The sequence below is a fragment of the Rhinolophus sinicus genome, chromosome 8 (genome assembly GCF_057876585.1).
Source record: "Rhinolophus sinicus isolate RSI-liver-muscle chromosome 8, RSI-T2T, whole genome shotgun sequence".
Classification (NCBI taxonomy): Eukaryota; Metazoa; Chordata; class Mammalia; order Chiroptera; family Rhinolophidae; genus Rhinolophus; species Rhinolophus sinicus.
This window is the reverse complement of record NC_142508.1, coordinates 36,639,259-36,660,251: the sequence shown is the minus strand read 5'-3', so window position 1 is coordinate 36,660,251 and position 20,993 is coordinate 36,639,259. Positions and strand designations below refer to the sequence as shown.

At 53.1% G+C, this 20,993-nt stretch overlaps 3 protein-coding genes and 1 pseudogene across 6 annotated transcripts; 1 reads left to right on the top strand and 3 right to left on the bottom strand.

The window, feature by feature from the left end:
- Positions 1–652: 652 nt before the first annotated feature.
- ETFB (electron transfer flavoprotein subunit beta) lies at positions 653–11,852 on the bottom strand. The gene is made up of 6 exons (XM_019718298.2): positions 11,692–11,852; positions 7,251–7,409; positions 6,929–7,087; positions 4,776–4,838; positions 1,481–1,639; positions 653–864 (listed from the first exon to the last, which is right to left on the bottom strand). The coding sequence occupies exons 1-6, from the start codon at positions 11,830–11,832 to the stop codon at positions 694–696; spliced, it is 852 nt and encodes a 283-aa protein (XP_019573857.2). The 5' UTR covers positions 11,833–11,852; the 3' UTR covers positions 653–693.
- On the top strand, positions 1,981–3,017 carry LOC109438431 (prothymosin alpha pseudogene; annotated as a pseudogene).
- Positions 11,853–12,481: 629 nt separating the features above from the next.
- On the bottom strand, positions 12,482–14,093 carry CLDND2 (claudin domain containing 2). 4 transcript variants are annotated; one of them, XR_012490396.2, is made up of 4 exons: positions 13,647–14,093; positions 13,135–13,349; positions 12,851–12,970; positions 12,482–12,596 (listed from the first exon to the last, which is right to left on the bottom strand). XR_012490396.2 is itself a non-coding variant. In XM_074315588.2 (4 exons), exons 1-4 carry the CDS (start codon positions 13,882–13,884, stop codon positions 12,523–12,525), a joined length of 570 nt encoding a protein of 189 aa, XP_074171689.1. In that variant the 5' UTR covers positions 13,885–14,093; the 3' UTR covers positions 12,482–12,522. The 4 variants fall into 4 exon arrangements, 3 of the variants coding, with proteins under 3 accessions (XP_074171689.1, XP_074171690.1, XP_074171688.1); XM_074315588.2 differs by having other exon boundaries at positions 13,212–13,349; XM_074315589.2 differs by having other exon boundaries at positions 12,482–12,970.
- Positions 14,094–15,727: 1,634 nt separating this feature from the next.
- Positions 15,728–17,083, bottom strand: NKG7 (natural killer cell granule protein 7). Its single transcript, XM_019718301.3, has 4 exons — positions 16,482–17,083; positions 16,262–16,408; positions 16,041–16,175; positions 15,728–15,950 (listed from the first exon to the last, which is right to left on the bottom strand). Exons 1-4 carry the CDS (start codon positions 16,645–16,647, stop codon positions 15,892–15,894), a joined length of 507 nt encoding a protein of 168 aa, XP_019573860.1. The 5' UTR covers positions 16,648–17,083; the 3' UTR covers positions 15,728–15,891.
- Positions 17,084–20,993: the final 3,910 nt, after the last annotated feature.

Sequence of the window (20,993 nt, the reverse complement as noted above, 5' to 3'; positions counted from 1 at the left end):
CAGGATCCAGACCCCAGGTCCTTAACCACTGCACTGAGCTCTGCCTGCTTTGATCGGCCAGATGAGAAAACTGAAGTTCAGAGATGGAAAGTAACTCACTCCCGATTGCCCAGCTGAGAAGTGTGAGTAAGGGTTTGAGATCCCTAAGTCTGACTCCAGGCCCCAGCTCTTCATCGCCACACTAGGTTTGGATTGTCTGTTGCTTGTCTGTCTCCCCAACTAGCATCGAGCTTCTGGCCTCATTCCCTCTCAAGTCTCAGCAGGGGCCTGGCACCCAGGAGTCCCAAGCAAACATTTTGCAGATGAAAGCCCATCCCCCACCACACTGAGATTTGTCTTTCAAGACTCAACTTAGATGCCACCTCCCTGGGAAGTCTCTTTGCCCCCACAGGCCAGGTTGGATGCCCCATGTGGGCTCCCAAGTGCCCAGTGCTGCCTCTGCTTATAGCACACAGCACCCCACATCACAGCTACCTTTGCCCAGGTTCGTCCCCTCTTCAACATGGAAGCTTCTTGAGGGCAGGGACTGGATGTGACTCACCTGGGTCTCCAGTGTCTCCCAGCACAGGGCCTGGCTTGCAGGAAACCTAAGTAAATGTTTGTTGAATGAATCAAAGAATGGGTGTCCATGGAATGAGGTAAGAGACAGATGTTGGGAGTCATAGTTTTATTGTCAAGTTTCACGGAAGGGGCTTAAATCCGCCCAATCTCCCTCAGCTTGGCCACCAGGTCCTCTGTGGTCTCCACCTTGACACCGGCCGTGCGCTGGGGCGGGTCCTCCACACTAACCACGGAAAGCTTGGAGGACAGGTCCACACCCAGGTCCCCGGCCTTGAGCACCTCGATCTTCTTCTTCTTGGCTTTCTACACACAGGAAGCCACGGTTCCCAGGACTGCTGAAGCCCCAGCCCACCCTCCTGCAGCCCCTTCCATAGTGTATGTCTGCAGATCCACGCCCACTGGCCGAACCCTTCTGGACCTACCCACTGGCTAGGACACGTGTGACTTCCGGCTGTGGACAATTCTTGGGAAGCCCCCGCTATTGTGGGAGTCCTCCAGCTTGGGAAGCTTTTCAGCTGGCTGAAATGAACTGGCAAACTCACCCTTCCAGCAGTAATAACTCACTGGACTTTTGGCCAAGCGGACCCACTGAACTCTCCCTGTTGGCTGAGATAACCCACTGATCTCTTCCTGTTGGCGGAGATGACCCAATAAATCCTCCCTGTTAGCCAAAACAGCCCCTATGGACTATCATTATTGGCAGAAATGACCCAATGAGCCCTCTCTGATAGCCAAAATGACCAGTGATTCCTTCCTTTGAATGAGATGTCCCTTGGATCTTATCTCCCCCCATCTGACCACCAGGGAGGCGCTGGGCCTGCAATATTCACCCACTCCCAAACCCTGAGTGACTTTCACTCCCAGATCCTCAGTGACCACCCCTCGCGCAGGCCCTCAGACCCATCTGCCAAGTGCTCACCATGATGTTAGGCAACGTGGCATATCGGGGCTCATTGAGCCGCAGGTCGGCAGTCACCACAGCAGGCAGCTTCAGGCGCAGGGTCTCCAGGCCCCCATCAATCTCCCGCTCCACTTTCACCTTGTCTCCTTCCAGTGTCAGCTGGGAGGCGAAGGTGCCCTGGGGAGGGACAGCGTGCGGGGAATAAGCACATTAATTCAGGGCAGGCCCGGAGCAGTCCTCCTCAGGCCACTGCACTCACAGAGGAGAGAATGAATGAGAACAGAAGAAGGAGCATCCTGCAATGTGACCTATAGACACTGAGTTCCAAACGGGAGGAAGCCACAGAAAGAGATCTCAAAAAATCTAGGAAGGGCCCACTGGCTGCTCTGAAAAGCCATCTTTGCATTGTTCCTGTGTCTGGCTCCCCGCTCGACGCAGCCACGTCCGCCACGCGCCTCTCCTGCCACCACTGTGGACTCAGGCAGCTTTAGAGTTCTCGAGCACTCGCTTTCTTTTGAATCCGCTGCTTAGGATCACCGGCGTGCCCAACCGTGTCAGATGCAGCTGTGGACACCAGCTCCGAGATCACCACCAAGGACTTAAAGGAGAAGAAGGAAGTTGTGGAGGAGGCAGCAAATGGAAGAGACGTACCTGCTAATGGGAACGCTAATGAGGAAAATGGGAGCGGGAGGCTGACAATGAGGTAGATGAAGAGGAAGGAGGACAGGAGAAGGAGGAGGAAGTGGAGGAGGAGGAGGGTGATGGTGGAGAAGAGGATGAAGACGAGGAGGCTGAGGCAACTACAGGCAAGCGGGCAGCTGACGATGATGAGGATGGCGAGGTTGACACCAAGAAGCAGAAGACGGACGAAGGTGACTAGACAGCAAAAAAGGAAAACTTAAAAAAAAAAAGCCGCCATGACCTACTTACCTTGCACTTTCAGTCTCAGAATCTAAACGTGGTCACCCTCGGGTAGAGTCCTGCCCGCCGGCCTGCCCACCATGGGCAGTGCCACCCGCAGATGATGACACACACTCTCCACCACCCAACCAAAACTACAACGGGAATTTGCAACAGGGGAGGAAAAAAGAACCCAAACTGCCAAGGACCTGTTTTTCTTAAAAGTACTTTAAAAAGGAAACTTTGCTTGTATTTTTTTATTTACATTTTATATTTTTGTACATATTGTTAGGGGTCAGCCATTTTTAATGATCTCGTGTGACCGAACCAGCCTTTGGAGCGTTCTCTGTCCTACTTCTGACTTTACTTGTGGTGTGATCACGTTCATTATAATCTCAAAGGAGAAAAAAAACCTTGTAAAACAACAACAACAACAAATCTTATTCTGAGCATTCCAGTAACTTTTGTTGTGTATGTACTTAGCTGTACTATAAGTAGTTGGTTTGTATGAGATGGTTAAAAAGACCAAAGATAAAAGGTTTCTGTTTTTCTTTTTTCCTATGAAGTTGCTGTTTATTTATTATTATTATTAATTTTTTTGGCCTGTTTGATGTATATGTGAAACAATGTTGTCCAACAATAAACCGGAATTTTATTTTGCTGAGTTATTCTAACAACAACAACAAAAAATCTAGGAAGGGTGTCTTTACTTTCACTGGAAGCCAAGGTGTAGGTCCTACCATCCTGAACCTGCCAGTTGGGTCTCCCTTAATGATAATGAACATGCATTGACTATAAGGCACCGTTCTAAGCAACGTAAATGTAGTAAGTCAGCAGAACTCTACGAGGGAAATGTCGTTATCCCCACTTGACAAATGAGGAAAACTGAGGTAGAGACAGGCTCAGAGACGTGCCCACTATCACCTACAGCTGACAAATCTGAAAGCAAGCAGACTCCATGTCATGCTGTCACCGACCCCCCATTCTGTCCCCAAGTGGCCCCTTCAAGGACACTCTGCAGGGCCAACAGCAGCCTGATGTGTCACCTCCATCCTCAAAATGTCCTCTGGGGTCTCATCGTCTCCGCTCAGTGCACTCTCTGGCAAGGCCCTTTGCCCCTTAGTCCTGAATCACTTTCGGATGTGACCTACACCCTCTTTGTCTAACCAATCTGTTCTCTCCATTCACTTACTCGCTGGAAAAGTCTTTCAGGTCTTAGGTGGAATGTCCCATTATTCCCAGTCTCCTCCGAGTGCCCCGAGTCTGGCTTTGGGGATACACCGTGAACACAAACAACAAGGCCCCAGCTTTTGTGGGCACTTACCCTCGCAGGGAAAGCCACCAGTAACCAAGTGAACACACACTCGCCACTGGCCATGTGTGGCTCCTGAGTACATAAAACGTGGCTACTGTGATTGAGGGAAGGCAGAATTTTTTATTTCATTTAATTATTTTAAATTTAAAAGCCAATAAGCAAGATACATTATCAGGATTGTGGTGATGGCTTCATGGATGTATACATGTGTGAAAGCTTATCAAATTGCACACTTTAAGTGTATGCTGTTTATTATAGGCCAGTTATATCTCAATAAAGCTGTTTAAAAAAATGATACTCGATGCAGTTATTGGAAAACATTTAAGTCTGTTTGGAAAAACTTGGGTGTAGGAATCTACTTTTTCAGCTATGAATCTTAGGAATCTAGTTAAGTATTTCTGATGGAAATTTACCATCTGAATTGAGATGTGCTATCAATATAATATTCACTGGCTTTCAAAAATTTTGTATAAAAAGAAAAAAGAACGTAAAATAGTTCAATATTTTTATATTGATTACATACATATTGAAATATTTTAGATATATTGGGTTAAATAAAATATCATTAAAATTAATTTGCCTGTTAGTACTTTTTTAATGTGGCTATGAAAAAATTTAAATCACCAATGTCGCTTGCTTGCATTTCTATTGGACTGGCACAAGCGGGGATTGGGGGACCTGGAGTTTGGAATGGGCATGAGTATTTCACAGAGGGTGAGCAAGGAAGGCCTCTCTGAAGAAGTGAGCAAGGAAGGCCTCTCTGAAGAAGTGATATCTGAGAGGTCTCTACCTGAAGGAAGGGAGTGAAAATCCCTGAGGAAATCTAAGGGAACCGTGTTCCAGGCTGAGGGAACAGCAAGTACAAAGGCCCTGAGGCAGGAATGAGTTTGGAGTGGTTGAGGAGCCGCAGGCCTGGAGGGGCTGGAGCACGTGAGGGCCTGGAAGAGGCCTGGTGTCCTGGCTGGGTGCTCCTCCGTCCTACCCGTTGGAGTAAGCATCCTGCTTTAACTGCCTCCCTCCAGAACATCAAGGACAAGGGCAGGTGTGTCCTAAGCTCCAGGTCTGGCCCTCAGCAGGTGCACCCCACTCCAGCCTCACCTGTGGCCAGTCCAGAAAGCCGGCTGTCATCTGCCCCGTCTGGTTACAGTCATCATCGATGGCCTGAATGGGGACAAAGAGGAGACTATGACAATGGGGCATCTCAGACACAATGGGGGCCTTTGAACAAGAGTGGACAAATGTTATCTACACTGGCTCAGACAGCAAATATCACCTGGTCTGTCACAGCAACCCAACTCTGTTATAGTGCACGAGCAGCCAGACAATACGTGTCTACACAAACAAATGGGTGTGGTGGCATTTCAATAAAACTTTATTTACAAAATCAGTGGTGGCCAAAGCCAGTTTGCTGACTCCTGGTCAGCCCATGTCTAGAATGATCCCATCCCTTCGCATGGGCCCAGGGACAGACAGTCACTCATCCAGGGCACATGAGAGCACCTGGTATCCCCAATGCTAAATTTTTGCCCAATTTAAATATTCACAGAAGCCTCCAGGGAGCCAGGCCCTGGGCAGGCCACACTGGGAAGTGAATAAACAGGATCTGGACCAATAAGAACATTCTATCCCCAACCCCAGTGATTGGATCAAGGATAAGCATGTGACATGTGACTCCAGCCAGGCCAATGAAGAGTTTGCCCTGGCAGCTTTGCTGGAGCCCTTGGGAAAGAGGCCCTTTTCTTTCTGCTAGGGTCACTGGGCTGGTGGGATGTGAGCCTAGAGATACACAGAGTGAAGTCAAGACAGAGGAGCATATTGTATAAGACCCCGGATCAAGCTATGCCTGAAGCTTGCATTACATAAGCTAATAAGTTTGCTTTTTGGCTTAAGCCAGTTTGAGTCACAATTCTGCCACTTACAACAAAGCGTCCTGACCAGTTCACCCAGCATCTCCCCAGCTGGAGGCCCAGGCCCCAGAAACTGTTCCTAACAACTAGGACATGCAGGACATCAGAGTCTGAGACCCACCAGCAAATGCAGGGGGCTTCAACAGGCTGTGCCACCAGCACCCATATCCTGGGGAGCTGGTGTGAGACCTGGGGCTCCCGAACCCCACCCAGACCATGCCTTTTTGGCCTGTTCTCTGGTTAGGCCCTATGCCTCAGTTTGCTGATTTGTACTCCGACTCCCCTGCTGTCATCTTTCGCTTTCTCTGCTTTCTACTGCCTGACTTAGGCAGGACACCCAAAGACCTACTAGGACTCATCAGCCTCCCCATTTCCCCAGGGACTAAGCCAACCCTCTGGAATCCCTGTCTCTCCCCACTGGGGCCCCAGTTCTTTCTCTGAGTCTTGCTGACATCTCTGAACCCTTCTCCCCTTGCTGTCTCTGACCTTCTTTCTCCGCCTCCTGATCCCCTCCCTGTCTATCTGAGGCTCTTCCAATGGCCAGCCCCTCTCTGCCGCTCCCTGGGCGAGGCCCTGAGGTCTGCCCTCAGATGGAAGGGTAGCCCTGGTATCCTATGGGAATGAATGAGCCCCAACGCACGCCAGCCTCGCCTGGGAGTGCCACATGCTAAGGAAGGTCTAGTTGAATCTTTGCTCCAGCACTGTTAGTGCCCAAGCTCCTCCCCAAATTCCTGGCCTCTGGTCTCTCCCCTTCCAGTCCATTCCTCATGCATCCAGAGCTGGTCCCATCCCTCCCCTGCTCACAGATCTCCCCTGGCTGCCCAGCGCCCTCCAAAAGGCTCAGATCTCTGTTTAAGCCCAGGCTTCAGTCCTGAACACAGGATGTCTCCCCACATGTCCCCCTGGGCCCTTCACACTTCCTCTCACCTGTTCTTCCAGGGTTTCCCTCCCTGAGCCTCCAAACCAGACCCTAGTACCACCCCCACCTCCTGCCTCCCTGTTACTCCCTGGGGAGGACGGAGACCTGCAGCCCTCTGCCTCTCGGCTCTGTCCCTCTGTCCTGTTGGCCTTGGCCCAGGCCTCCTTTTCTTCCACGAGGACTATCATCATGGCCTCTGGGGCTCCAATCTCACCCCACAGGACCACAAGGGGTCTTTCTCAGGCCCGTAGTGACCCTGCCCTCTCTGCTGAAACTCTCTAGTGGGGGGACAGCAAAGCCACAACCTGCTCAGCCTGAGACACCTGAACCCCAGGCCTGAGTCACCTGCAGTCTCCCCTCACGCCCATCCCTCCAATCCAGAGCAGGGTAGAAGCGAAATGTGGGGAGGGGCTGGGCACACCCACCTGCTTGCCCAGCAGCACCAGGTTCACCTTCTCCTTCTCTGCCAGCTTGGCCAGGACCCGGGCTACCTGCAGGGGACCGAGGCGATCTGCCTCTGCAGCTGGCACTTCCACATGGATCCCTCGGTCTGCGCCCATGGCCAGAGCGGTGCGAATGGTCTCCTGCCAAGGAGAGAAGGGGCTCGACATGGCTTCTAGCCCCAGGGGGACCCAGGATCTGGTCCTCAGCCTCCTCCTCCCTCAGACCCCGGAGTCCAGGCCCCCGGCCCCTCCTCCCTCAGACCCAGGAGTCCAGGCCCCCGGCCCCTCCTGGAACCCTGAGCACCTGGCACTGGGTAGGCCCGCAGCTGACAGCGATGACTTCTTTCACCAGCTTCTTCTCCTTGAGCCGCACCGCCTCCTCCACAGCGATCTCACAGAAGGGGTTCATGGAGTGCTTCACGCCATCTGTGACCACACCTGTCTTGTCAGGCTTCACCCGGATCTGCCCAGCCAGGAGGGGAAGGGACAGGGTCACGGGGAAGCAGGAGAGAAGGAAAGGGCACAGGGGCAACCCACGCACAGGCTGAATGGAGACAACAGGGACCTGGAGAGGTCCCACAGCTCCAGGGACAGAACGGGGTTAGAACCCACAGTCGGGTGGAGGGTCGCCCTCTCACCCTCTCATCCAGACATTCCCTAAGCACCAGGGACATTTGACATGCTTATCCCGACTCTGTCGCTGCTCCTTGGGCCTGAAAGAGTGTTTCTTAAAGTTTTGTTTATCATAACCCACAGTGAGAAATACATTTGATGATATTCCCAAATGTATCATATACATAACATATCTTAAACTATAAACACCACTGCAATGTGAGGTTTGGTGAGCGATACTTACCCTTACTTCATACACTATACCCTGACATTTTCTGTTTGTTTTTTTTTGTTTTGTTTTTTCATTTCATGATCAACACGTGGTCATGATCTACTTTGAAAAACACCAGCATCAAAGGCCTCTCTCTGCCACACAAGCAAGGGTGGGGGGCAAGCAAACCTTTCCTCACACGGTGTGTCTTCACTGAGCACCGACTGTGGCCTGGCCCTGAGCTGGGCAAGGTCGTCCGGATTCTTGGTGGAAAAAATTGGAAAAATGGCAAGAGTGGAAGTGAGTAGGTAGCGGGGCAGCCGTGAGTCACTGAAATAAGAGATGACAGTGGCTCAGACAGCTGTGACAGTGGGGATGGAGGAGTGAGTGGATCAGAAAGGTCTGTGCAACTGACAGAACTGGGCACTCGGTGGGGAGCTGGGGGAGGTGAGAGAGAACAGCCAAGCAAGACTCTCGGGTTTCTGGTGGGTACTTAGTACAGCGGGGAGGACTAGGAGGAGCCAGCCATGTCGAGAGCAGGGGGCACGAGGGGAAGGGGGCAAAGCCATGTGCTCCAGGAACCAAGAGAAGAAGTGGCTGGTTGGGGATAGGCCCAGAGATGGAAACAGGTTTTCTGGGGCCCGAAGTTTCCATTCTTTGGAGGGTCCTCTTTAACAAGGTGAACACCAAATCACCAAATCATGGACACAAAATTGTTCCAACCTCTCCTTGGGCCTTGAGAGAAGCCCTGAAGGTTAAGCCTCATCAGCCTCATGGAAAACGTGTCCTTGGCCAGAACTTGAGTTGCCAAATACCTATTAATACGCTAAACACACACACACACACACACACACACACACACACACACACACACACACACTGAGCAGAACATTTGTTATGTTTTGAATAAATGACCAAATAAACTTCCATTACTAATACCATCAATAATATTCACTGAGTGCCAGCCAACACTTACCACGTGCTAGGCACTGTTTAAGACCTTATTTAGTCTTCATTACAACCTAATAAAGGAGGCACTAGCATTTTCTCCGTTGTACAGAGGAGGAAAATGAGACTAAGTAGCTAAGCAACTCCCCCAAGGTCACACAGCAGAAAGCAGACCTGGGTGGCCGGGATCAAAGTCCATACTCGGAACCATTCTAGCAGTGACCTGCTGTCTGAGATGGCAGCGACTACATCAGACCGACTGTCCTCCCTCTCCCTGCTAGAGTTCAAATACTGGAAGGGGAGACTGTCACGACAGCAAGAAATCAGAAAACTATACCATGAGTTACAAAGTGATAAAAGTATGGGGGAAAATACAGCAAGGAAGCAGACAAGGACTGTGAGGGCTGTGATTTTAAGTAGGTGACCAGGGACGGCGTCACAAATGTGACCTTTGAGCAAAGATTGGAAGGAGGTGAGGGAGGAAACACAGAGGTGGGTCAGAGCCAGCATTCCCTGAAAAGAACTGCCAGTTAGTGTGTGTGTGTGTGATCTGGGTAAACAGAGGATCCCAACCCAGTGTGGGGAGGGCTGAGAAAGGCAAGCCCAGGGGACCACAGGAGCACCCAAGGACGCACCAAGGTAGCCTGAGGGGGTGTAATGGGAGCTTTCTGGAGGAGGGTGCTGCCAGAGAATCACTAAACTTTGATACAACAATGGGTCAGAGTTAGACAGGACAAGAGAGCGATAAGAAGCAGAGGTTGGAGGGTAAGGCGGGAAGGGTGCCCAGGTAGACGGCACAGCAGGGGACAAAGGCCCAAGGCAAAAAGCAGCCTGGTCTGCCAGGAAAGTACAAGCCAGCTGGAGCTACGGAAGCACAAAGGGTGAGGAACAGGGGGAAGGTGGATGGCCGGACCATAAAGGGTCTCAAATACCAGGCTAAGGGGTAGGACTGTGTCCTGAGGGGGCTGGGGAGCCACTGGAGGACTCTGAGCAGGGGAAGGGCAGGGTCTGGTGCAGGGAGACCCCCTAAGGCAGGGAGGGTTCAGACTGGAAGGAAGAGACTGGGAGATCAGGAGATTGGGGCAAGGGTCCAGGTGGGAGAAGATGAGGCCTAAACTCTGGGGCTGTGAGGATGGAGAAGAGGAAACAGAGCAGAGAGGTGGCGAGGGCAGGAGAGACGGGGCTGAGAGCGGATGTGCTGTGGGAGGTGAGGGAGGACAGGTGCCTGGGGTCTGGCCTGGTGACTAGGTAGTTGGCAGTGTTCAAATAATTTATTTGTTCAGAAAGGACATCAACAGACACATCCAGCGAGACAGGATGCAATGGAGGGGGCCCAGGAGCACTGTGGGAGGGGCAGGCAGCATGCCCACTTCAGGAAAGGACAGGAACTAACACAAGGACACATTCACTCTTCCTCTCGTGGAGCACACACACACCGGAGGCACTCATGTGCCAGGCCCTGTGCTGGGTGATGCTGGGACCCACCGCTGCGTCAAACGTGGGCCTGCCTAGTGGGGGAGACAGATACAACCCCAGATACCTCAGGTCAGGGACCAGTGATGAGGCTGGGTCAGGGCTGACACAGGCCCAGGGGCTGTGGAGCCTAGAAGAACAGAGGTGCGAGGAAACCAGGAGCATCAGGTCCAAGGACCCCAAGAAGAGCATATCTCAAAAAGCCTGAAGGCAACAGCCCTGCCATCTGCTGCCAGAGCTGTCATGAGGCCCAGTGGCTGTTGAGTGGAGAGCGGAGGAGCACAGATTGGAGCAGGACTTGCCTGCATTTCAATCCTGACTGCCCATGGTTAGCTGGATGACCTGGCAAGTAACAGAACCTCCACGGGCCTCAGTTTCCTCACCTGTCCAACAAGACTAATAATATCTAGATATGACAAGGGCTGAATGGGTTAATCTCAGTCAAGGACGTAGAATGCTGCCTGGTGAACGGTTAAGTACTCACTTAATGTGACCTGTTATAATCACTGAAATGTTCCTGCTGGGGCCTGGCTCCTGGCTCCTCTGATCAACTATATACCCCACCCGGGCAGGGGCCAGTTTCACCCAGGAGGCCTCTAACATTCCAAGCGTCGTGCTGGGCAAGGCTTGGGGACATGGAGGCAGGCTTCCAGTCCGGGGGGACAGACACGAATGGACAGTCACCCCTTGTCTGGTGTAGGCCAAGTACTGACAGATAGTGGCCTGTGAGACTATCTGTGATTAACCTCTGTCCACACCAGCTTCTCTCCTGGAGACAGGCCAGGCCCTAAAAGACGTTGTCCCCCAACTGTCTCATGGAGCGTGTGAGCCATTCCACCAACTCATGACTGGCTTTCCTCTCGAGCAAACACTTCTCCCTCCCTGCCTAGCTCTCAGGCCTCCTCACTCACCCTATAACTATGGAGGGTGAAAGATAGCTTCTGGATTCTCTCAGCGTCCTGTCACCCCAGACACCTCAGGCCAGGGACCAGGGCTGGGGCAGGTTTCCTGTACTGTAATAGTCGATTGGGTTTGCAATGCAGCCTAGTGGGTCAAAGCGTGGCTTGTGTGCAAAGCTCTCACTGGGGTGAGGAGTCAGAGGGACCAGTATAGGAATCGCGGCTCTGCCCCTTCCCGGCTGAGTGACCTCTCTGTGCCTCAGTTTCTCCGTGTGTTAAACAGGGACCATGACTTCTCCAGAAGGTAAGAAATGCAGAAAGTAACTGGTCCTGCACGCAATTATTAAGACAGTGAGTCCAGCACCAGGGGAAAAGGGAACGGGGTCATAACCCTAGACGTATCGGGTTTGAGTGAGGAGCGATTGGATGTTAGAACCTCACAGTCTTTGATCTTTGCCCTCAGATGTGACTTTGACGTTTGGGGGAAGAGTAGTGGCAGAGATCAGAGGTTACAAGAGGACCCCCCCACACAGTGTGCACTCGTGATCCCAGAAGCACACCGCCGCGGGGCACAGGGATGAGGGAGAGGGGAGCCCGGTCACCTTCACGGCGAAGTCTATGACCCTCTTGACAGCAACGAGCGCACGCAGTTCCGCCATCTTCCTGCCGCAGCCACCTGCGGGGTCAGGCGGCACCTTCAGCCTCAGGGTCCGGACGACCCGCCTCCGTCCTTCTCCGCGCATGCGCCCCGAGCCGCTAGCCAGTCAACCGCTGCGGTGGACGCCTCCGCCCCGACAGGGGACCAATCGGAAGGCCGGAGTGAGGGAGGAGTGGCGAGCGGGGAGAGGCGGAACCCGGAGGGGAAGGGACAGGGGCTGTGAGAAGGGGGCGTGGCCAGGAACTAGGGGAAAGGTCGTTCCGGGGCGGGGAGGCGCCCTTGGAGTGGAACTCCTAATCGTCCTAAACTTTTCTCGGCGTCCTGGGATCTACCCCTTCCCCCAGTTCTTTTCCTCTTCCTCGCCTCATTAAGTCGAAGTGCCTGTGTCCCCACGCCCACCCCTTGCCGGTGCCCCCACGCCTCTGAATCCTCCTGTGTCCGTCTCCTTATTTTCTCCGTGTCTGTGTCCTCACATCCTCTCCATGCGCCCATCCCCTCCTGACCCCACTCCCCCGTGTGCCCGTTGCCCCCCACATCCATGTCCCTTATCCACTCCAGGTTCGTGTCTCCATGCCCGTGCCCTCCAGGTCTCCGTGTTCCCTATAGGTTCATGTCCTCATGTCCTTCCTGAGGCTCCATGTACCCCCGTGCTCTTCCTGTTCGTGTTCCACGTCTGTTCATGTCGCCTGTGACCGCGTTCTCACGTCCCCCAGAAAGGCAGGCGGAGCCGCGGCAATGGAAGCCGATCCTTTATTCTGCCCCAGGCAGGCTGTGGTCACAAGCACACGGGGAACCCACTGATGGCCTCTGTGCTCTGCAAGATCATGTCCGCCAGCAGCAAGCAGAAGCCTAGCGGGAGGGAAACGGAGGACGGGTAGAGGACGGTGGGCCTTGGGGTGGGTGGCCGGGAGGGCCCTGGAGCCTGGGGTTTGAAGCTCCAGGGCGTCTCTGCCGGGTCTGCAATAGTCGGAGTGGAGTGAGTGTACTGGGGAGTCCTTGAGAGGTCAAAATGGGGGTTCTTGGGAGGGCGGCTAGGGAGTCTCTGCGTGGAGGGGGTGTCCCTTGGACAGTCTCCTTCACCCTCTTCCCGCTGTCCAAGTTACCCGCGAGAAATGAGAAGGGTAAAGCCAGCCACCCCGAAAAATAGGACCAGGAGAAGAAGACGTCGTTTTTCCACGCATTCTTCGCGGTGTAGCCTGTCAAGACGATCAGCAGCAGCAGGCCTGGGCACCGCCCACCCGCGGGGTGAGCTTGGCAAGGGGGACTGCATGCAGGCCCCACCTAGACCGCGCCCACCGTCCCAGGTCTTGCCCCTTCTGGACCCACCGCCCCGCTCGAACAGGCCACGCCCATCTCTTTCCAGGCTCCGCCCTACCCCTGCCCCCACCTCTGCGTCTCCAGCCCCTCTCCTCCGCTGGGTTCCCCCAGGCCCACCCTGAGCCTGGGGGCCCGCTGCGGTCTCACCGCAGAGAAAGAAGATAGCGCTCGTAGTCTGGCCCCGCGAGTCCCCCTGGTGGCAGAGAATCCGCAGCCCCATCACCAAGCCCACGATGCCAGAGCCCGCCGCCAGTACCATGCACGCCCCTGTCACCGCCTGCATGGCTGGGGAGAGCCGGCCGCCTCAGCCCAGCGCTAGCGCGGTCCCTGGCCACCGCCCCCGCCCTCCGGTATGGGCCTGGGAGAAGAGTCAGGGGTTCGGATAGGGACTTGGAAGTTGTCATGAGGGGTTGTGAAATCCGTGGTGGCCTGGGTCACGGAGGGGCAGCTAGATCTGAAGCTGCAGCGGAAGGGATGGGGTAGGACGTTCCTAGCTCTTGTGCTGAGCAAGGGAGCCAGCTGTGGTCAGTGCTGGGGTAGTCTGTGCAGTGGGGGTCTGACATCCGGGCGGCTGGGCCTCACTCTGGCAGGACATGTTGGAGCAGATGCCGCCATTGCACTCCTGCCACAGGCCACTGTGGCCCCCGGGGAAGCGGATCCAGTAGTTGGTGGCAGTGGAGAGAATCATGAGGATATTGGCCAAGAAGCCCAGCAGGGTGCCCCCGCTCTGAAGGCTCCGCTTCACCCCCATGCCAGGGAGGCTGCTGCAGGGGTCCACACACACAGTATTGGCCAACATTCCTCCCACCCCCAGACCCATCTCCTGGTTCCTTCAAGTCCCTGACACCCCCTCCCTCAAGCCTCTCCATGTCCCAGCCTTGCCTGGTGCCCCTGTTTCTGGGGACGTGGAGATGCCTCCCCTCAGTTGCTCTCATTCTGTGGGCCCCTCCCCCAGTACCCCTAACTGGAAACTTGGAGACCTTCCCTCCCAGGAGTCACTGCTTAGGAATCTCGCTGTTTTCCAGAGACTTCCATCCCCCAGTGGAAAGTCCCTTTGGCCTGTCCAGTGCCCCCCCCACACACACCCACCTAAGTGACACATCTAGCTCCCAGGCCTTCTTAGACACAGAGCCCAGAGAGGTGGGGGAGGGAGTCTGGGCCTCTGTGAGGCAACAAGAGTTCCAGAACCACCCCTCCCAGCCACCATTTAAAGAGATAACCACCCACTCACGCATCCACACACACAGGCAGCTCTCCTAGTAGAGTGATGGCTTGGAGTCAGATGGCAGGTCTGGGGGGAGTGTGAGGGCCCTGACATGGTAGGCCATGTCCTTCTAGAAACTCCTCTTTCCTTTACCCCATAAGTGCTCCTGGTCTCCAGCTCTGACTGTGCCTCCCAGGCCCCCACATAGGTTCCTGCTCCTCCCGCTCCCTTCACTTCTCAATGCCGGTCTTCCAGGAGGCTCCTTCCTGCACCTTCTACCAGGTGAGCTTCCTCAGTACCACAGCTCCAGGGGCCATGATGCTCTGATAGCACCCCACACTCCAGTCCAGGTCTCTCTCCCACGCCTTAAACTGGCCTGTTCCTGGCTGTCTCCCAGACCCCAGGCACTCAACCGCCTCCCACCTGACTCAGCATCTTCCACCAAACCAGGGATGACCTCAGTGTCCCACCCCTGGCCACTTGCTCCCTTCCTGCCCCTCACCCTTGGATCCCCAAGTCCGGTTCCTCCTGCGCCCTGTATCTGGCTCCTTCGCTCCTTTCCATCTCATGCCCTGATCCCAGTCAGGCCTGGTCCTGCCTCATGCTGCACCTGTTACATTGCCAAGTAGCTCTTTTCCTTTCTTCCCTGCCCCCCGCACCCATGCTGCACAGAGGGCTTTCTGGCACCTGGAGCTGCACAGCCTGGCTCCCCGCTCCCCTCAGGAGAGAGTCAGTTGTGGCCATGAGGGGTCCTGGCTCACACCCAGCTCTCCATCCTCATTTTCCACCTCCACCCCCCATCCTACATCCCAGCCACAAAGCACCATTCTCCATCCTCTGAACACTTCCGGCCTTCTCATGCCTCCACCTTGGGATCCCTCTGCCTGGATTACCTACCTTTCCTTGGCCCTCCAGAAGTCCCTACACACCCTCTCCCCAGTAAGCCCACTTCCACCCCCATAAGAGGGTCAGCCTTTGTCCCGTGCCCTCCCTGGGCTCTTCCTGCCATCCTGTCTGTATTAACAGTCTCCCCCCACTGGACTTGCAGCCCCCAGTGGTCAGGGCCCAGGTCTGACTCATGTCAGCATCCCCAGCGAGTTCCGGCAGAAAGGATGGGCTCAGGAAAAGCCAGCAGAAGGAGTGAATGAATTAATGAAATGAGCAAGGAGGACTAGAGTGAAGATGAGGTGACAAAGTCAGAGGTAGCAAGAAGGAAAGAGTGCTAAAGTGAAACACAGGGAAGAAAAGAGAAAGAAGGACAAAGAAAACAGACAGAAAGGGAGAAGGAGGAGGGAAGAGAAGGACGTGGGGCAGTGCCTGAGTGCACACTGGGCCCCACACTGGGCAGGAGTCCCCGGAAAGCAGGTTGAGGGTCTGACTCTTTTCTGAGTATCGCCCACCATGGAGCTGGTGTGCTGTTGGCTTATGCTGTGGTTCAATAAATCTCAGAATAACAAGCTTCCAGCAAATTTTTGTTGAATGAATAAAGAAACAAATGAAGGGGCTGTGAAAGGGCTGGGGGTGAGGGCCGAGGGAGGGCCAGGTGTTCCCATTTCTCCTGATGATGCTTTCAGAGAAGGGTGCTCCAAACCCATCCTGCTGTCCTCTGTCCTCGCCTGCGGCTCACAAGGTGTCGTAGCCAGGCCGGGGGGCACTGCAGTGAGCACCTAGACTCAGGCCACCTGGGGTGGCCGGGGAGGTTAGCATTTATCCCCACCCTGCTCCCTCATAGCCCCCGGCAGGCCTTCCCAAGCTCCCGGGGCAGCAGTCACCTGCACTGAGAAAGAGGGGAACCGAAACCCAGCCTAGGTAGAAGGACCAGGAGAAGAAGGTCTGAATCTGGGGGTGTCCAGGTTGGCTCCACCGCTCACTGGTATAGACCACCATGGCCACCATCACAGAGAGGGCTGGGGACAAAAACAAGAGAGCCTGCTCTGCTCCTCTGTGGGAACTCAGAGTTCCCAGTGCCCCCCAGGCTGCCTGGAGTCCTTACCTGCTGCAAAAGCTGTGATGGACGAGAAAAGGGGCCCACGGCCGGGGGCAGATAGCGAAGGGATGCAGGACAGGACCAGCAGGCCCACAGACACCAGGCCATGCAGGGCGGCCAGAATGCTGAAGGTCTGCGTCACACGGATGTAGCCTGCTCAGATACAAGTCCTCTGAGGGCCTGTCCCCTCAGGCAGTTCCCCCCACGAGAGACCACGTCCCCTTACCTGCTGTCAGTACTACAAGGTCCTGATTCCCTTTTGGCCAGAGGCCTGAGTGAGATGAACATGTGGGCCCTATGGCCTCGAACCAGAAATCCGTGCTCAAAGCAACAAGGATAGCTATCAGGCCCAGGGAGCCAGCCAGCAGGGCCAGCGACCGGCAGGGCTCCATGAGGGTGAGCGTTGGTTTCTGGGTTCTGGAGGTTGAAGAGGCTGGTGATCCTGGTCTCTGGGTCTCTGAGAGAGGAGGAAGCTGTGCACCGGACTCCTCGCTCGCCTGAGCTCAAGAAAAAGAAGCCGGCAAGCAGTCTGCGTGGCTAGGCGGCCCGTGCTCTGTAAGACCAGGCTGCTTCTGTTCCCCCCAGTTCAGTTACTGGCAAGCTACTCTTGTCACATACCTCCCTTCCTGGATTGCACCGATAATGTCTCCCCTCCCCAAGGTCCTCACACTGTATGGTGGGGAAGGGTGTCTCATCATCAGTGGTTTGGTTGGTGGTTCAGAACCTGCCTCTCTAGCTCAGATTCTGTGCCTCCCACCCTAGGAGCCTTCAGCACCAGAAGGGGCCTGCCGGAAGAGGTGAGAGAGAGGCTTGGAGGCTCAGAGGTGGAGGTGGCAAATGAGGCCAGGGTGTGAGTTCAATGGCAGGGGGGATGTGGCCAGAGGGGACAGTTGGGGATGCGTCATGTTTTCCTGTGGGTTCTGCAATCTTCCGTTCTGGGGTGGTGGGGGTGGGGGAACCCACACTAGGGTCTCCACAAAAGGAGGGGGCAGGAGGCCAGGATGCCTGGGCCTGAAGGAGGAAGGAGCTGGAGACATGGATGCCACATCCTGAGGGAGGAAGGGGTGGTAGGACGGCATGCGGGGCCTCAGACTCCTGGATCCCTCTTTGGAGCTTATGCTCAGGGCAGGCAAAAAGTGGAGAATCACAATTCTGAAAGTCTTTGGAAGGGAAGACACACTCACATCCACATCTGATAAATGAGTTCACCACACTCTGCTTTGAGCATGGCCGGCTTCATCACGAGGATCATGGTACCTGGCGGGGGGCCAGGCGCAGGGATGTCAGTGCAGGACCCTTTGGCCCTCCAAGCATGAGCCTCCTCCTCCCACATCAGCCTCAGGTCCTGGGCAGCACCTCACCTATGAGCAGGTATAAGGTGACAGTGCCACAGCTCAGGCAGAAGGCCCAGGCAAACTTGACCTCTATAAAGCTGGAATGGCCCTGAAGAGGACCTCTGTTGTGAAGACAAATGAACCAGCAGACCCAGGACAGCTGGAGAAAGGGAGAACCAGTGACCCAGAAGGCCATTCATCTTCCTTTGTTGGAGACTCCAGTTTGCAGCCCCCATCCCTCACCCAGACCCTCACCAGTGAGGTAACGGGCCCCTCCTGAGAACATGGTCATGAGGCTATAAGAGGTGGAGCCAGGTCACCAGCTGCAGGGGCACCAGCACAATAAAAATGGCTGTGGACATGGCTCTGGCCAGGAACAGCATGACAGGCTTCAGGAAGTCTGGGCTACAGGTGTGTGGTGAGGGGCCAGTCAGAGCACAGAGCCCACCTGTGATCTTGACCCCATCCCAAACCCAACCCCATCCCTGTCCTCCAACCCAACCCAACCCAACCCAATCCCATTTCATCTCCAAACCGAACCCCATTCTTTTTTTTTTTTTTTAAAGATTCAGCTTTAGGTAAAGCCTGGTTAGTTTGGTTAGTTTTGTTGTTGTTGTTTGTTTGTTTGTTTGTTTGTTTTTAATTTTTTTAAATCGGGGAACAGTGTGTTTTTCCAGGTCCCATCAGCTCCAAGTCAAGTTGTTGTCCTTCAATCTAGTTGTGGAGGACACAGCTCACTGGCTCATGTGGGAATTGAACCAGCAACCCTGTTGCTAAGAGCTCACGCTCTAACCAACTGAGCCATCCAGCTGCCCCCCAACCCCATTCTTAACGGTAGCTCCAAGCTCAAACTCAACCCCCCCCAATTCCCAGCCTAACCCCATTCTCATTTCCAAACCCAACTCTAAACTCAACGCCATCCATAATCCAGCTCCAGCTCAATTCCTCAAACCAACTCTAAACCCAATCCCATCCTCGATCCCAAACACAATTCATTTCTTCACCCCAGCTCCAATCTCTAATTTAACTCCATCCCTATCCTCCAATGTAACCCCATTCTTATTTGCAAATCCAACCCCAAACTAACCCTCACCCCCAAACCCAAGCCCAGCCTCATCCTAAGACTTCACCCTATCCACATTCCCATTCCCACACCTAATCATATATCCAGTCCCAACTCCAGCCCCAGACCCACACCCACTTCCTTCTTCACACTTCTCCCCAAACCCTGTAACTCCTACCTCAACCCTGCCCTTTTTCATCTTCATCTCATTTTCAGGTTCAAGGCTGTAACCCTGTTTCTCATTTCCCTAAGTACCACCACCACCACCACCACCACCACAACCATTGACCAACGAAAGGTTGACTTTGCTTGGCTCCTGGAGGGAACCTCTAAGCCCTTGGAATGTCCTGCCTGATAATTGCTTCTGTTTACCTGGAGTCCTTGGGCCACACCAGATAGTTTATGCTATTAGCGTGGTTTATGGGGGCAGAAGGGCTTGGGTTGCACTTCATCAGTTTGACCCCTGGAGAGGCTGGAGACTGAATAACTAAGGGCAGCCTTTTGAGTGATTCATGCCTACGAAACTGACCTCCAATAAAAACCCTAAACTGAACAAGAAGAAGAAAAAAAAAGATTAAAAAAATGAATAACAAAATGGCAATAAGTAATATCTATCAATAATTACTTAAAATGTAAATGGATTAAATGCTCCAGTCGAAACACAGAGGGTGGCTGAATGGATAAAAAGGAGATCTTTACATATGCTGCCTAAAGAGACCACACACAGACTGAAAGTAAAGGGATGGAGAAAGATAGCTCATGAAAATGGAAACAAGCAAACAAAAAGTTGGGGTAGCAATAATTATACCAGACAAAACAGACTTTAAAACAAAAGCTGTAACAAGAGACAAAGAAAGACCCAGTAATTCCGTTTCTGGACATTTATCTGAAGAAACCTAAAACACTACTTTGAGGGCACCTGTGCATCCATATGTGCATTGCAGCATTGTGCACAATGGCCAAGATGTGGAGGCAGCCTGCTGTCCACCAGTGGATGAATGGATAAAGAGGAGGTGGTACATATACTCGTATACAATGGAACTTTACTCAGACATAAAATAAAGAATCAAACCTTTCCATCTGAAACAACATGGATGGACTTAGAGGGTACTGTGCTGACTGGAGCAAGTCAGACAGAGAAAGACAAATATCATACAATTTCACTTATATGTGGACTCTAAAGAACAAAATAAATGAACAAACAAAACAGAAACAGAATCACAGATACAGAGAACATTTTGAAAACCAGATGAGAGGGGGGTGGAGGGATGGGTGAAAAGGGGGGAGGGATTAAGATGTACAAATTGGTTGTCATGGGGATATAAAGTACAGCATAGGGAATATAGTCAATAATATTGTAATAACTATGTGTAGTGTCAGATGGCTACTAGATTTATTGGGGTGATCTCTTTGTAAGGTATATAAATGTCGAACCACTGTATTGTACACCTGAAACTGATATTGTATGTCAACTGTAATTGAAAAAAAATTATTTGGTAAAAGAAAACTTGTTCTGAATTAAAAACAAACAAACCCTAGACACGAGCTCCTCTGGTTGGCAGCACTCCATGTGTGTTATCACACATCATTGTCGGGGAGGTGCTGTCCTTAGACTCCACTGCGGAGAGATAACTGGAATCTCACACCTGGTCTCTCCTAGATGCTGCCTGATAAGGCTCATCCCTTCGCTTATTTTAAACTGTATCCTTTCACTGTAATAAACTGCAACTATGAGTGTAACAGTTTTCCTGAGCTCTGTGAGTCCTTCTAGCAACTCATTGAACCCTAAGTCAGCCTTGGGGACCCCTGAACTCCAGCGAGTGAGGGGGGATTAAGTCAGAGAGTTAGCCGGGGACAGAACCCTGGCATTTTGTATGACCTTGATAGGCTTTAGCTTTTCATCTGAGATGGGAGCCACTGGAGGGCTTAGAGCAGGAGCGACATGACTTTAATAAAAAACCCTCTAAAAGAGGCAACCAACCAAATGGGAAAAGATTTTTGCAAACAACGCTTCCGATAAGGGATTAATATCCAAAATATACAAGGAACTCATGCAACTCAACAAAAAAAAAACCAATCCAATTAAAAGATGAGCAGAGGACCTGACTAGACATTTCTCCAAAGAGGACATACAAATGGCCAATACACATATGAAAAAATGCTCAACATCACTAATCATCAGAGACATGCAAATAAAAACCACAATGAGATATCACCTCACCCCAGTCAGAATGGCTATCATCAACAAGACAAATAATAAGTGTTGGAGAGGCTGTGGAGAAAAAGGAACCCTCAGACACTGTTGGTGGGAATACAGACTGGTGCAGCCGCTATGGAAGGT

Excerpts from the sequence above, each read along its gene's own strand:
- CLDND2 (XM_074315587.2), bottom strand. The coding sequence starts at position 13,884 with ATGGGTCTGGGGGTGGGAGGAATGTTGGCCAATACTGTGTGTGTGGAC. Across the intron at positions 13,350-13,646 it reads CTCCAACATGTCCTGCCAGA|CCATGCAGGCGGTGACAGGG; the intron begins GTGAGGCCCAGC and ends GGCTCTCCCCAG. Across the intron at positions 12,971-13,211 it reads CGCTATCTTCTTTCTCTGCG|GCCTGCTGCTGCTGATCGTC; the intron begins GTGAGACCGCAG and ends GGCGGTGCCCAG.
- NKG7 (XM_019718301.3), bottom strand. The coding sequence starts at position 16,647 with ATGGAGCCCTGCCGGTCGCTGGCCCTGCTGGCTGGCTCCCTGGGCCTG. Across the intron at positions 16,409-16,481 it reads CCTTGTAGTACTGACAGCAG|GCTACATCCGTGTGACGCAG; the intron begins GTAAGGGGACGT and ends GTATCTGAGCAG. Across the intron at positions 16,176-16,261 it reads CATCACAGCTTTTGCAGCAG|CCCTCTCTGTGATGGTGGCC; the intron begins GTAAGGACTCCA and ends TTTTGTCCCCAG.
- ETFB (XM_019718298.2), bottom strand. The coding sequence starts at position 11,832 with ATGCGCGGAGAAGGACGGAGGCGGGTCGTCCGGACCCTGAGGCTGAAG. Across the intron at positions 1,640-4,775 it reads GCTTTCTGGACTGGCCACAG|GGCACCTTCGCCTCCCAGCT; the intron begins GTGAGGCTGGAG and ends GTCCCTCCCCAG. Across the intron at positions 865-1,480 it reads CCACGTTGCCTAACATCATG|AAAGCCAAGAAGAAGAAGAT; the intron begins GTGAGCACTTGG and ends TCCTGTGTGTAG.